The sequence below is a fragment of the Streptopelia decaocto genome (assembly GCF_964273445.1).
Source record: "Streptopelia decaocto genome assembly, chromosome: 3".
NCBI lineage: Eukaryota > Metazoa > Chordata > Aves > Columbiformes > Columbidae > Streptopelia > Streptopelia decaocto.
Window position 1 is genome coordinate 89,538,841 of NC_138656.1, and position 12,389 is coordinate 89,551,229.

Here is a 12,389-nt window from a genome sequence, read left to right on the forward strand (position 1 = left end):
GACAGTCTGTGAATATCCTCAGCTCAAGTAGGCTGAGTCAGCTGGCAAATGTCATGACTTAACTCTAAAAGTCTGGCAAATGCAAGACTGGGTTTGTGCAGATGAATGTTTCAGGCCTCCTGTCATTAAACCAGGTTTATCTTCTAATGCTCTGGTACCTTTCAGCAACAATGTTTGAGGTCTCCAAAGCACACTTGGAAACCTCTTGGTAAAACATGTCAGATAAGATGAGGAAGTTAATGGGAGTAGAGAAAGGGAGGAAATAAAGACAATACTAAGCACTGACTGTAAATATAAAAATCTGTAGGAAAAATCAAGTTGTACAAATTTAGTGTCTCAGCATGTGTTTCCAGCTTACTCACAGCTCCTGAACGGCATATGCCAAGATTAAAAATACGAACCAATCTATGAATAAAAACCTGGGGGTGTGACCTTAGCAGCGTGCATTGAGGAAACTCTTAGCAATACCCTGTGAGGGGCTTACATGGAATGACTGAATAAAAACATTCACAGGAGGGAAAGCTCTGGTTTACTAAAGGTAAATTTTAAGCTGCAAGTACTAAATGAGACTTTTCAGAATAGCTTGCAGCATGATGAGTTTGAGCTCAAATAACATCTCTAACAGGCATTGACATGGAAATAGCTGCAGCAGAACTCTGATTTAACAAAGTGGGTAACACAAAGGACTCAAGAACTCCAATATTTAAAAATATTTTCAACTACAGCAAGGATTTATTCGGAGATTCTCTTTCCAAGGGACTTGATGTGACTTATCAGAATATAAATGACCAACAGGGTTAAGGTGAAACTATGCTGATATGTTTAGTAAGATCACCTTTTGGAAATGGCTTGTAGAGTCTCTTAAATAATTCTACTGCTTCCTCACTTTCAGACTGCAAAATAAAGCTCTCTGTGGGCCAGCGGGAGACACCCTGTTTCACTCATACTGAATTTGCTCCACCTTTCATGGGCTATCTACATGGACTGGAAAAGATGGGGAGAAGGGAGAGAGAAAGCATTAAGCATGATTGTCTAGCTTACTGGTTACAATACTGGAGAGAAGTCCCAGCTTGTGCACTAGTGCCTGTTTAGGTACTCAGCCGCAATATGGAACCAGGGTCTTCAGTTCACACATAAGTTCACAGTTCCCCTGTAAATGGAGGCTATGTAGATGTCCTCACTCTGTCCTGCTCCCTGTAGTCCAGCAGTCTGTACAGAATTACTCTGTAAATATCAGACTGGCTTAACAGCCAGTCTTTAACATGTTGGTAAACAGAGAATTTTACAGTAAGAGGGGAGAAAAAAAACCAAACTGAATCCATGTCTTCTACTTGCCTTGGTATTCTAATCACAGAGCTACTCCATATAACATGGAGCTGCCCTTCCTAAATGAGATTTTCATGGCATGGTCGAGCTTTTACTACCCCTTTATCCTGGATGCCAGGGCTGTGATTCCCGAGAAACTGAAAACTTTTCCCTTCAGAGAACAGAGATTAGTGCAAAAAGTGGTGATGCTGGAAGTTAATGCTGAGTGCTACAGGGTTTACATTTTACTACTACTTCTTCTGGATTTAGCTGCTGCTTTTGATGAATTCACTGTCCTCTATAGGAGGCATACAACTCTTCCCATGTATTCCCTACCTGTCCCTTTCCAGTACAATATGATAATCAGTCATCTCAACTAACTTGAACAAAATGAAAGCAATTTTGAAGTTAACCTTCCCCTCACCCCCCACCTCAAATAAAGAGAAAGCTGTGACCATTAAAAGGAGAACATTTTACTGTTGCAATACACCTGAACTTATCATTTAGAAGAAAAATGTCATGGGCTGAATTAAAGTAATGCCTGTAGGTTTCCAACTGGCCTAAAAAGTAATATGCTACAGTCCTCCTCATCTAGAAAACTACTGCTCTTCATAACTCTGCACTTATTTGTAATAAATTTCCCTGTCATGTACTATGTAATATTATGTAAATATTATGTAATTTTGAAGCTTCAAAATGAAGTGAATTCTTAGTGCAATCACTTCTCTTTCAACTCTACATCTTACAGAGTTCAAGCTTACATAACATTTCTATTCCAGGGTGCACTATTTATCACATTGGGAGAGTTGCTGAAGTTTGCAGCAACTTCAATAGCAATTACTAGAGAGTATGTCTGTTTTTTTAAACACTATGAGTGGCTAGCATCAAATGGCCAAACTATCTTCACTGTCTGCTTCTGCATTACAAAGACAAAAGTTTTTTTCAATAGAACTATCTGAAATATAAACAGCTGAAATGCAGTTCTTCCATTCACTTTACCACCTGTGGAGCTGCTGCTGCTTCTATGCCAGCAAAAGGAGAAAAAAAGGGTATGATGAACTGCAGATGTGTTAATGTCAATGGAAAAACCACAGACATAAACCAAAAGAACGTACTTCATTAATCATTTTACAGTTCCTCAATGACTAACAATGTTAGCAATTTTACTGATTATAAGGCACATTTTAGAACTAACTTAATAGTCCATTATATTTATATTATCCTCCATATTCATAAGTATTTATATTTCTACGTTTATCTCCCAAAACCATGGAGAATACAATAGTTCAGAGCATTGAAAACTGAAGGAGTGTCCCCCCCTTTGACTACAACAAAAGCTCAGATGACTAACATCTGAAAATATCTGCCTCATTAAGTGCTTAAAATGAGGAAATTAAACAAGAAAATTAAACAGGGGTTAAAATGAGGAAAGAGAAATCCAGATCAGAAACATTAAGGACTAGATTCATCCAGGGGCTTGCGCAAGTCTTGAGATCACAGTTAGCTTTTGAGGCACCTTACTCTAACAAGGAATTTTGTCAGAAAACACTGAATCATGTGCAAAGCACCTTGAGTTTTATGACCACTCACAGAGGGTTCCCCCGAGTGCTGCTGGGGTTCACAGCCCAGGACTCAGCACCTCAGTGTGCCCAGGCCTCATTTCTGACTCCTGCCAGCATCTGTCTCAGGAGCAGCTCAGGTGATGCTCTTCCCAGTTCTTCCCAGTACTGTATTCAACCCAGTTACTGTGAACACCACTCAGCTTCCTAACAGGGAACAGTGAAAATGAGCAAGTCAAACCATGGCAAAACTGCAGTGGAGCCCATGAGTGGAATGAACAGACCTCACTGGAGTTTGTGAAACCCAGCCAGTACTGGAGTGACTGTTGTATCGATACGATATACAGTAAACATTTTTTTCTTGAAGGTGGATGAAGAGGGATGGAAGGAAGACACTCATCACATCAGTGTCCAAGAGCACTTTCTATACCTAGCCCTATGTGCCTTGCCCAGCATCCCATAAAGCTTAAACATCATCAGCCTCCTGTCATCCCAACTCTTTTATCCAGCCCTTTCTTGTAGACATTTACTATCAAGTTAAATTCAGAGAGTGTCACTGAAGTAATGCCATGATTGCACTTCATGCTAAATGCTTTCCAATCACATACAGTCTTAACTGAGTCAGGAGTGCGTCTAAATATAGAGTGATGTCCTTTTAAGTATGTACTACGGTGTTCTGATCAGTAACTCTCTTGAATAAACAGACTTCCAAAAAAATGTGTTGCACACTCTCTGGAAAACTGGAGCAGCTGCAGCATGATGTTTATCTTCTGTGTGTGGAATATAAAACTTAAGGTATTTTGAATTAAAAACCTAATAAAGATATGCTGTCATTTGTATCTATGCAAATCCAGAACTGTGCTGCCAAAGTCTTTTGATTATCTCAAACACTGAAACAACACAAACGTGCGTACTAGCCACTGCAGCCTTACCAATATACAAGAAAGAAGAGAGATGGATGTTTAAAGCTCTCCTTTAAAACCTTTTGCCAAATCCACAAAGGGTTTTGCTGTTTAAAACACAGATCCTTAAAAATGTTTCCACACTAACTGCATGGTGCATGCTCGAAAAAGCTAGTGCTTGCTTACTGAGACTAGAAGATTGAGTGGGAGAAATAACAGAAATTGAAGAAATGCATCAGAAATGGATTGAAAGTTGCAAAGGCCATATTAGGATACCGTAAAAAAAAAAAAAAAAAAAGGTTTGCTTCAATATAAGAGAAAACATAGTTGAATTTAATATAAGAGAAAACATAGTTGAATTTAAGGAAGCAATTTTTCATACATGCAATTATCCAGTCCATACTGACGGAAAATTTTTGAAAGGACTAGGGAATTTTATGTGTAATAAAACAAGCATATTTGCAAATGTTAAAATAGTGGAAGAATCAAGCCCATGTGAGATGACTGCTCTGAAAAGGAGAAGTTAGTATCTTCTTAATGTGAAGCATGGCATAATTTCCTTACTAAATATAAACACCTATTTTCTGAAGCAGCGGGCAAACACCACCGCTTGGAAAGAAAGGAGTATTTCTTCCTCACTATTCCAAAATGCCTATTAGACCACTGATTATTATTATTTTTTAAAATCTATTTAAAGTTGCAATCCTGTAGCTTTTAAAGACTTTTCACAGGCTTTGGCAGCAGAGATATGTAGTCAGAAGTCCTTAGAAGCTTAAGTCATCAGCTTTACTCCATCACCTGATGTGACTTCCTACATTTTCATTACAGCTGTCTAAATCTTCATCTGTGTGCTTATTTCCTTGACTTTTTTAGCATCTTCTGAAGGTAAAGAAAGACAGTAGCACAAGGTGTCCTTCAGTAACATTTTTAAAGTGATGAATACCACCATAGTGATATGAAGAAAACAGCTACATCACTGAATCTCTAGTGTCAGAATGGGCTAATATAATTTGTCCTCAGCACTTAAAAAATTATAGGTTGCATCTTATCTAGGATTACACCATTATCATGTAGAAAATATATGAAAAGTTAAAGATTTTTTTATTTAAAGACAGGACAACTAATTCATTCTCCTCACTACAGTTTTAGCGTGGAAAGGAGGGGGTGTCTGTCAGAGCACCAGGTACAAAAATATTTTCCTAGTAACAGCAGACAGAAAATTTGCTTCCTCAAAGTTGCAGTCATAATTAAAAAAAATCCAAATAAAACAATTTTCAACAGAGTTCTTTCCTGTTAGGGCTCATCGTGCTGCAATTTCAATTTTGATTTCATTTCCATGTATTTTTAAAAACTAAAGATGATGCTAGAAAACTTGAGGTACTAGAGGATAGGAGAAATTTGTAATACTGCAGGTTGACATTTTCCAACAACTATTTAACCATACATTGGATGTACCTTAATCCAATAAGAAAATACATTGAGGAGCAAAAATAATGCTTACAATAAATATTAATGATAATTGGAATAAAAAAACATGGTCATAATGAAAAAATTCCAACATTTGAATCAATCCGTAAACACACTTAATCCAAAGCAGAAAACCAGCCTTTGACTACGAACAAAGGTGTACATTTTGTTGTCCCAGTCGAAGTCCTCAGATCACATATTACCCCTCTCTCCTGCAAGATTTATCAACCAATTTTTACTATTTTTTTTAACATGTTAACTAGTTAGGAAGTACCATAGAGACACACAGCATCTCACGCTCTGGTCCTGAGTTGACCTCTTGTGAAGGTATTGGCAAACCCAACATCAAATGACCTGTTCTAACTATTATACAAATTCCGGCTTCTGACAGATGATTTTGTTGGAAATTTCCATCTCAATTGTTTATTTGTTTTTTTAATGGCACTGATATCCTGCAATTTGACAATTGAGGACCTAAAGCCTTGTTTCTCTTACTTCCCTTTCCTTTGACAACTGTTTCATTTAAGTTTTATGTTCACAGTGAGGCAGTCTCAAAAAGAAACACCCTTATTAAAGTTGTCCCCATATTTAACTGTAAGAAGATCCTGAACAAATCTTTCAAGTCTGTTAGCTATTACAAGCTAGAAGCCCAATTGCATATTTATCCATTCCTAAGTAAATTTCTGATTTTGTTTCTGCTGAGTATCTCTCTTATCCCTTATTTTAACTTGTGCCTCAAGGATCATGCATCAGTTCTGCAAAACACCACGCAGTTGCCATGGAAGGGCCAGGATAGAAATGTTGGTGTCTGTGCTATGGCAATTAATGCTGGGAGCTTTGTGATGTCAGTAGCTGTTGAGAGCTTGACAATGTTTGCTGCCTTTTGTATGGCACCAGTTCACAAATGGAAAGTTTGACTCTTTCAAAACGTAGAAATAAATATACAAGCATTTAGGTCTTACTGATGTAAAGAAAATCTTTGAAATGCGACTCTTGAAGCATGAAAGTCTAAATTAATAAAAGCTGTGATTTTCTTCCATCTACTGTTATTCTCAGACCTTATTTTTAAAGCAAACAGTTGCTATGTGTCTTCAAATTTTTTACAGTGGACTTTTACATTCATACTGCCATCCCGTGGTCACTCGTCGAAAGCATGTAACCCTCAATGGCACTGGAAGAATTGCAGGAATGCTTCCCCCACCACTCAGTTACCGCTGGTTTTGCCTCTGCTTTTTACTTTGCCTACACCAACACAGCGCTGTAGCTCTACATGGAAACATAGAATCTAATCAAACATTTCCCCTCCTGACTTCCACAAATGTTCCCCCTCCACTAGGCACCACAAGGCAAAATGTCTTTAACAGAAAGTTCAGCTCCAGGCCCTCACAGCTTGATTTGTTAGTGGCAGTGGAGACATGTGAGATGTCCTCAGCAATTCACTCAGAAGAAAAAGGTCCCTCTATATAACTTCTTAATCTAACATCATGTACACTTATCAGAGGAAATCTTTACAGTTTTGTTAGAAAAGGAGATGAAAGTAATCAGTATACATTTCAAGAAAGGAATTACTTTATCTGGGACATAATTAGGATGGAAAGAAATTACAGAAACTTGAGAACAGCTGCATGAGATTGATCTATTGTAGTTGTGTCTGGCCCTCTACATGTCAGACAAAGTTGGGCCTAGTGAAGATCAAAAGAGCAGGGCCAGGTCACAATGACACTTCCATGGCCCACTTCTCCTGCCTCCAGGGATTTGCAGGCCAGGCACTTCCTAAGCTAGTGGTGACATGGCTTTGTTTAACAGCTGTTGAAGGGTCTTTATGCCCCATCTTAGTTTTGAATTGTTCTGCTTTTTGCAGATACGTTTTAGGTGAGATCAAAAATTAAATCTAATGCACATCAGATGGGGGTTAAAACGATGTTAAAAAGCTATAACTCGAAGACATTTCTGTCAGGCTTTATAACACAGTGTTCTTGAGGGTTATGTAATATTTAAAATAAACAGATTTATGCCTTGAATTTTCAAGCCAAAGTATCATTTCAATACTACTGACTTTACCTTGGTATATTGCTCACGCTCATGTTCTTGGCTAGAACCAGACCCTGATGTCTGATTATAACGGTGCACTTTCATTTTCATCTGTCTCGTTCGCTCCTCCACTACTAAGCTTGCTGCAAAAACACACAATGAAAATCAATTAAAAAGAGTGGAAACTTTTTGGAAAAAATGGTTTAACAACTATTTTAGCTTATTTCCATCTCAACGAAACGAAGAAATGTACAAACATGTAGAACAAGCAGGGTGTAAACACAGAACGAAGGAACACTAATGTCAAGAAATCAACCACTTCCATTGCAAGAGTCTTTACCTGAAAATGGGAAGACATCCCCATTTCCTATACATAATCAAGCTGGGGCAACAGATATGAAAAGAGTGAAAGAATTTAGGTGATAATAGGCTGAATTATAAACCTGTTAAGTATTCTGGATGCAGGGGACATAAATCCATGATAATCTAACCATGAATTTGCTTAAATGTAGAAAATATTACAGTAACATTCTAAGAGTTAAAGTAGTAAACAAGTATTAAAATTTATTTTTAAAGTAATTAGCTCCTACTACTATTTTAAACCAGAACTGCTTACCATAGCTAAAGATTATTCGAGAAGAATAATTTCTCCATTCAACCAGTCATAGTAAAAAATACATTAATGTGCTAGTACTTTTTTTTTTTTTTACAAAATAATGACAATGTTTGTTTAAAAAAAAAAATCTAATCTTAGACTTCCAAGAAGCTGTGGTGCTATAAGAAGCATCTTCTTCAATTTGAACAAGTTATTGCAATTAATATTGGCTGTCCTTGCACTAATGGAAAGAGCGGTGTGAAAGCCCCTGGGCTAATCGTTCCTTAAAATAAGTCAGCCTTTGTGGTAGTGCATAATTTTCAGAGTGAACCACATATTTTACCATTCTTAAACTTGGTAGCATTATAAATGCAAAACAATAAAACAAAAACCTGATAAACTAGCCCTTTGTAGCAGTTCTAGAACTAGACCCAAATATTCATCGGTAACTATTCTACATCACAGTAGCGCTCACTTTGTTCATCTTTTTTTTTTTTTTTTGTACAGGTTATAACATCACAGAAGGACAACTTATTTTAGTTTGAATTTTTTGTGTGACCACAAATTCAAGACTGGTGTTTTATTTGGGAAAAACCTCTGCAAAAATCTTCTGCTGCTTTTGGGTCAACCACGGATTTATAGGACTCTCTCCAAAACTATTAGTTTTAAAGTCATTACTTTTGTAAACAGCTCTTCCCCAGACCAGTGGCAGGAGAGAGACACCAATTTAAAAACTGCATGGAATCAATTTTCGATCACAAAACACAAATAATTTTAAATTAGTTGAAAACAAGTACTCTATCAGGCTTTTTAAACATCTGTATTGTGAATGAAGAAGTACTGAAATTCTCATATGTGGGTTTTATGCTGTTAGTTAACTGTGGGATTTTTTACACATCTAATTTTTTGCAAGCACAAAGGTACCAAAAAAAGAAGAAAGAAAATAAAAAGGCAGTACACTCAGGGTTGGAGATTTTAAACTGTGGGCTACTGCACAAATCCCAGTTGTGCATGCATGTACCATCTGTAATGCACTTTTGGAAATGATGGAATGTCTGTGCGCTGGTTGGGTATGAAAAATATACAAAGACATCACTGTGAAAAATATGCTGTTTTCATGTCTTCCTTCCACATTTCTTATTTAAAAATAGGAAAATTTAATACAGCAAATTACATTAAAATTCTGCTACAGCTACAAATTTAAGGCATGAAATAAAGTTATAATCATAAACTTCAACCTCCCACACGCAGAGGGTCCAATCTCAGAAATTCTGCACATGCAGAATGCCACACTGGGCCCAGCAATTATTCCAGATGACTAATTATGCCGGTAAATGTGTACCTTAATTGCAATGAGTCCAGTTCCACCATCAGATATGCAGGCACAGCTCCAATTACTTCAATGGAAGTTGCATGGAGGTATCTGAAGGCAAAATTGAGCACTTTAGGTGAAATTTTTAAAGATGGCCTCTTATTTTAAGGACAGATATGAAAGGATTAAGATATATCAATTAGTGACTGAAGTAAAAAACTCAGATATCTTAATCCTGTCATACATGCACAAAATAGAGTGAGGATATAAAATCAGAGGGAAAATTGAGACCCCTTTAAAAATTTAGCCCTATACGTGTGTGGTGCACAGATTACCGTTACTCTAAAAAATAACCCTTTCATTCTGTGACTTTTAAGTGCTTCACCCTGTCAAGTGTGCGTTGTACTAAATAACTTATATGAATTAGTGTTTCTCCGATTACTTAAGATACCTGAGAAAAAACAGATGCTATTTCGTTGACTATACGTGAAAATGACTGCAGTCAAGGTTGGCTAAATATTCAAACTTAACTCTGTAATTCTTGATATTTGTTATGTTCAAATACTTAACCTTAACAATAAGTTTTTGTTCTGGTTTTCATTATTAGATATGATTATATAAAATAACATGAGAACAATTAATGAGGACTGTGAAGTAAATCTAAATTCTCTAATGGAGAAATTTGTTTCTGTGTTTGGAGTAAAATGTAATTCAGTATCAATTAGCTGTTAATGTATTTCTAAGCAAATAACTGTCTGAAATGTAAGTCTGATGCAAAAAATACAACAATGTTCTTTCCAGCTTTGTTTACTGCGAGTATCTGAACTGATGTTGTATCTAGCTCAGTTCTGTGATGGAAAATTTAATCTGCCTGACAAGTAGCTTGGTATGCTCTTTACAAGTTAATCACAAAAAGCAGAAAAAAAAAATCTAACACAGGAGCAAAAAGCACATTAGCAGAAGCTGTAACAACCATAGGTAACACCACCATATGATCACATTACTTTCTTGGAACATAGCTGGTTACCACAGGTAACAAAAATTTGACATAAACAATATTTCGAGAACTGAACCTGCCACTTAGAAAAGTATGGATTTACTTTCTTTAAGGACATCAATATTTACAGAGTGCTTTTCCTGGAGCTCTTGAGAGGTAGGACTACACGGTAATGATGTACAAATGGAAGCACCTCTAAATTCTACAGTGGGAGATTTACCATGAGTGTCTCAAATTAGTGGTACAACTACCATCAATATCAGTTGTGTCAACATGTTACTCTCTGTGGTGTCAGAAGTCATGCTTCAAAGAGCTATAACTCTCATCTCTTCGAGAACTGCTGATTCAGAAGCGATATCAATCAGTATAAGTAGTAACTGCAGGAACTCATTCAGCAAACTGTTTAGACAAGGGGTGCAAGTTCAGAGCTAAAGCTTTTACTACTAATAAAATATGTGAAGGTTGTACAACAATTGGGTACACAAACAATCAAAGCCATGCAAGAGAGAAAACACAGACATACGAATGGAATCAAAATGTTATACTTCAATTCCATTAATAAATTTATAAACCAGTCTGACTCCTTTAATCCCAGGTGTACTCGTTCTGGCGGAGATAGAGGTAGATTTCTTCACAGCAGCCTGTATGGTGCTGAGGTTTAGATTTGTAACTAAAACAGTGTTGTTAATACAGCAATGTTTAGCAATTGCTGAGCAGTGCTTGCACAGATCCAAGGCCATCTTTTTTTTCTCATGCTGCCCACACTCCCAGCAACACGACTGGAGACTAGGAGGGAGAACAGCTGGGCCAGCTGACCATCACTGACCAAAGGGATGTTCCATACCACACAGCATCATCCTCAGCAATAAAAATGAGGGCAGTTGATCCAAAGTAGCTGTTGCTTAGTGACTGGCTGGGCATTGGTCCGCTGTTGGGAGGTGGTGAGTGATGCCTTTGCATCAGTTGGTGGTGGGGTATGTGGGGGTTTTTTTCATTTTTTCCCTTCACTTATTAACTGGCTTCATCTTGGCCCATGAGTTTTTACTCACTATTGCTCTTCCAATTCTCTCCGCCATCCCACTGTGGAGGATATAGTAAGTGAGCAGCTGGTGGGTGCTTAATTGCTGGCTTGGGTCAACCCACCACACCAAGCTACCAAAAATCAATAGCCCAGTGTAGTTCTGAATGGTCTTCTGTCAAACAAAAGTTCAACTCACTGCTAAGTCCCATTTGGCTTCCCCTGTGAATTGCATTCAAAGGAAGAAGATGTGCTCTGCCAAGATGAAGACCATCTCCTATTCCATAGGCTAGCATGTCCATCAGCTCCTCCTGGGTCTCTTCCTCACATGTCATTCAAGAAACATTCTTATGAAGACTGTGTAACCTGGATTGTAATTTGAAATGGATCTTATGGGATTCTAAATATGCTACATGTTGGAAGTACAAGTAAACATCTGGATTTCCAGTCTTTGAAGAGGTGATCATGCTGTTAGTGAAAAAAAAATTTAACATTTGCAGATAATGGAAGAGGGGTTTTCTTAACTCAAAGTAATTAAAAGACTTGCTAGTATTTCTTGTGACAGAAGCTTTGATTAACATTAAAGGCAGTTCTTGGTACATGTTTCCATCAAAGTAAAGTTGTGGAAAGAAAATAGGTACAGATCTAATTTTCAGCCTGCAACCTACGCCCAAAGAAAATCAGAACAGGCTAACACTTGTTTTTCTTTAAGGGAGAGGGCCATTTCTCAGTTTTTCTAAGACATTATCTGTTCACTAAGAATTTATGTACTAATCATACTCCTTTTAATATGGCAGTGCTATGGTAAGGTTTATAGAGTTATTTCTGACGGCATTAACTTCTTGACAGCCTTGATCTTTATTTCTATCCTCAGAAAACTAGTAGGGACACATTTCAACTCCAATCTACTGTTTAATTGATAGAGAAGTTAGACCTGACTAGAATCCTCACTGTTCAGAATATATGCTGCCTTTTCCATTGTATACAGAATGAGAGAACCATAAGCAATATACTATATTAATGTATCAAATATAGTAGGGGAGATAAAGTGGTTTTGGTTTGTGTAGGGTTTTTTGTTTGTTTGTTTTTGGTTTTGTGTGTTGTTTTTTTTAAATACGTTAGTAGATAGACAGAATGTACCACATGGCATGTTTCTACTACCCACAGAATGGGAATCTAACAATGCAAGAAATGTGACTTCAA

The 12,389-nt window shown here is 37.2% G+C and overlaps 1 protein-coding gene across 9 annotated transcripts in view; it reads right to left on the reverse strand.

Annotated features, from left to right (window-relative positions):
- The window catches only part of RIMS1 (regulating synaptic membrane exocytosis 1), a gene marked incomplete at its 5' end in the record, with an annotated part of 308,320 nt that overhangs the window by 62,657 nt on the left and 233,274 nt on the right, over positions 1-12,389 (reverse strand). For 5 of the 9 annotated variants that reach the window (XM_082048664.1, XM_082048671.1, XM_082048670.1 and 2 more), the window contains one exon: positions 7,295-7,407. The exons of the other annotated variants lie outside the window; for them this stretch is intronic. In XM_082048664.1, the coding sequence (XP_081904790.1) occupies positions 7,295-7,407 (113 nt within the window). The remainder of the gene's footprint in view (positions 1-7,294; positions 7,408-12,389) is intronic. 9 annotated transcript variants of the gene reach the window in all.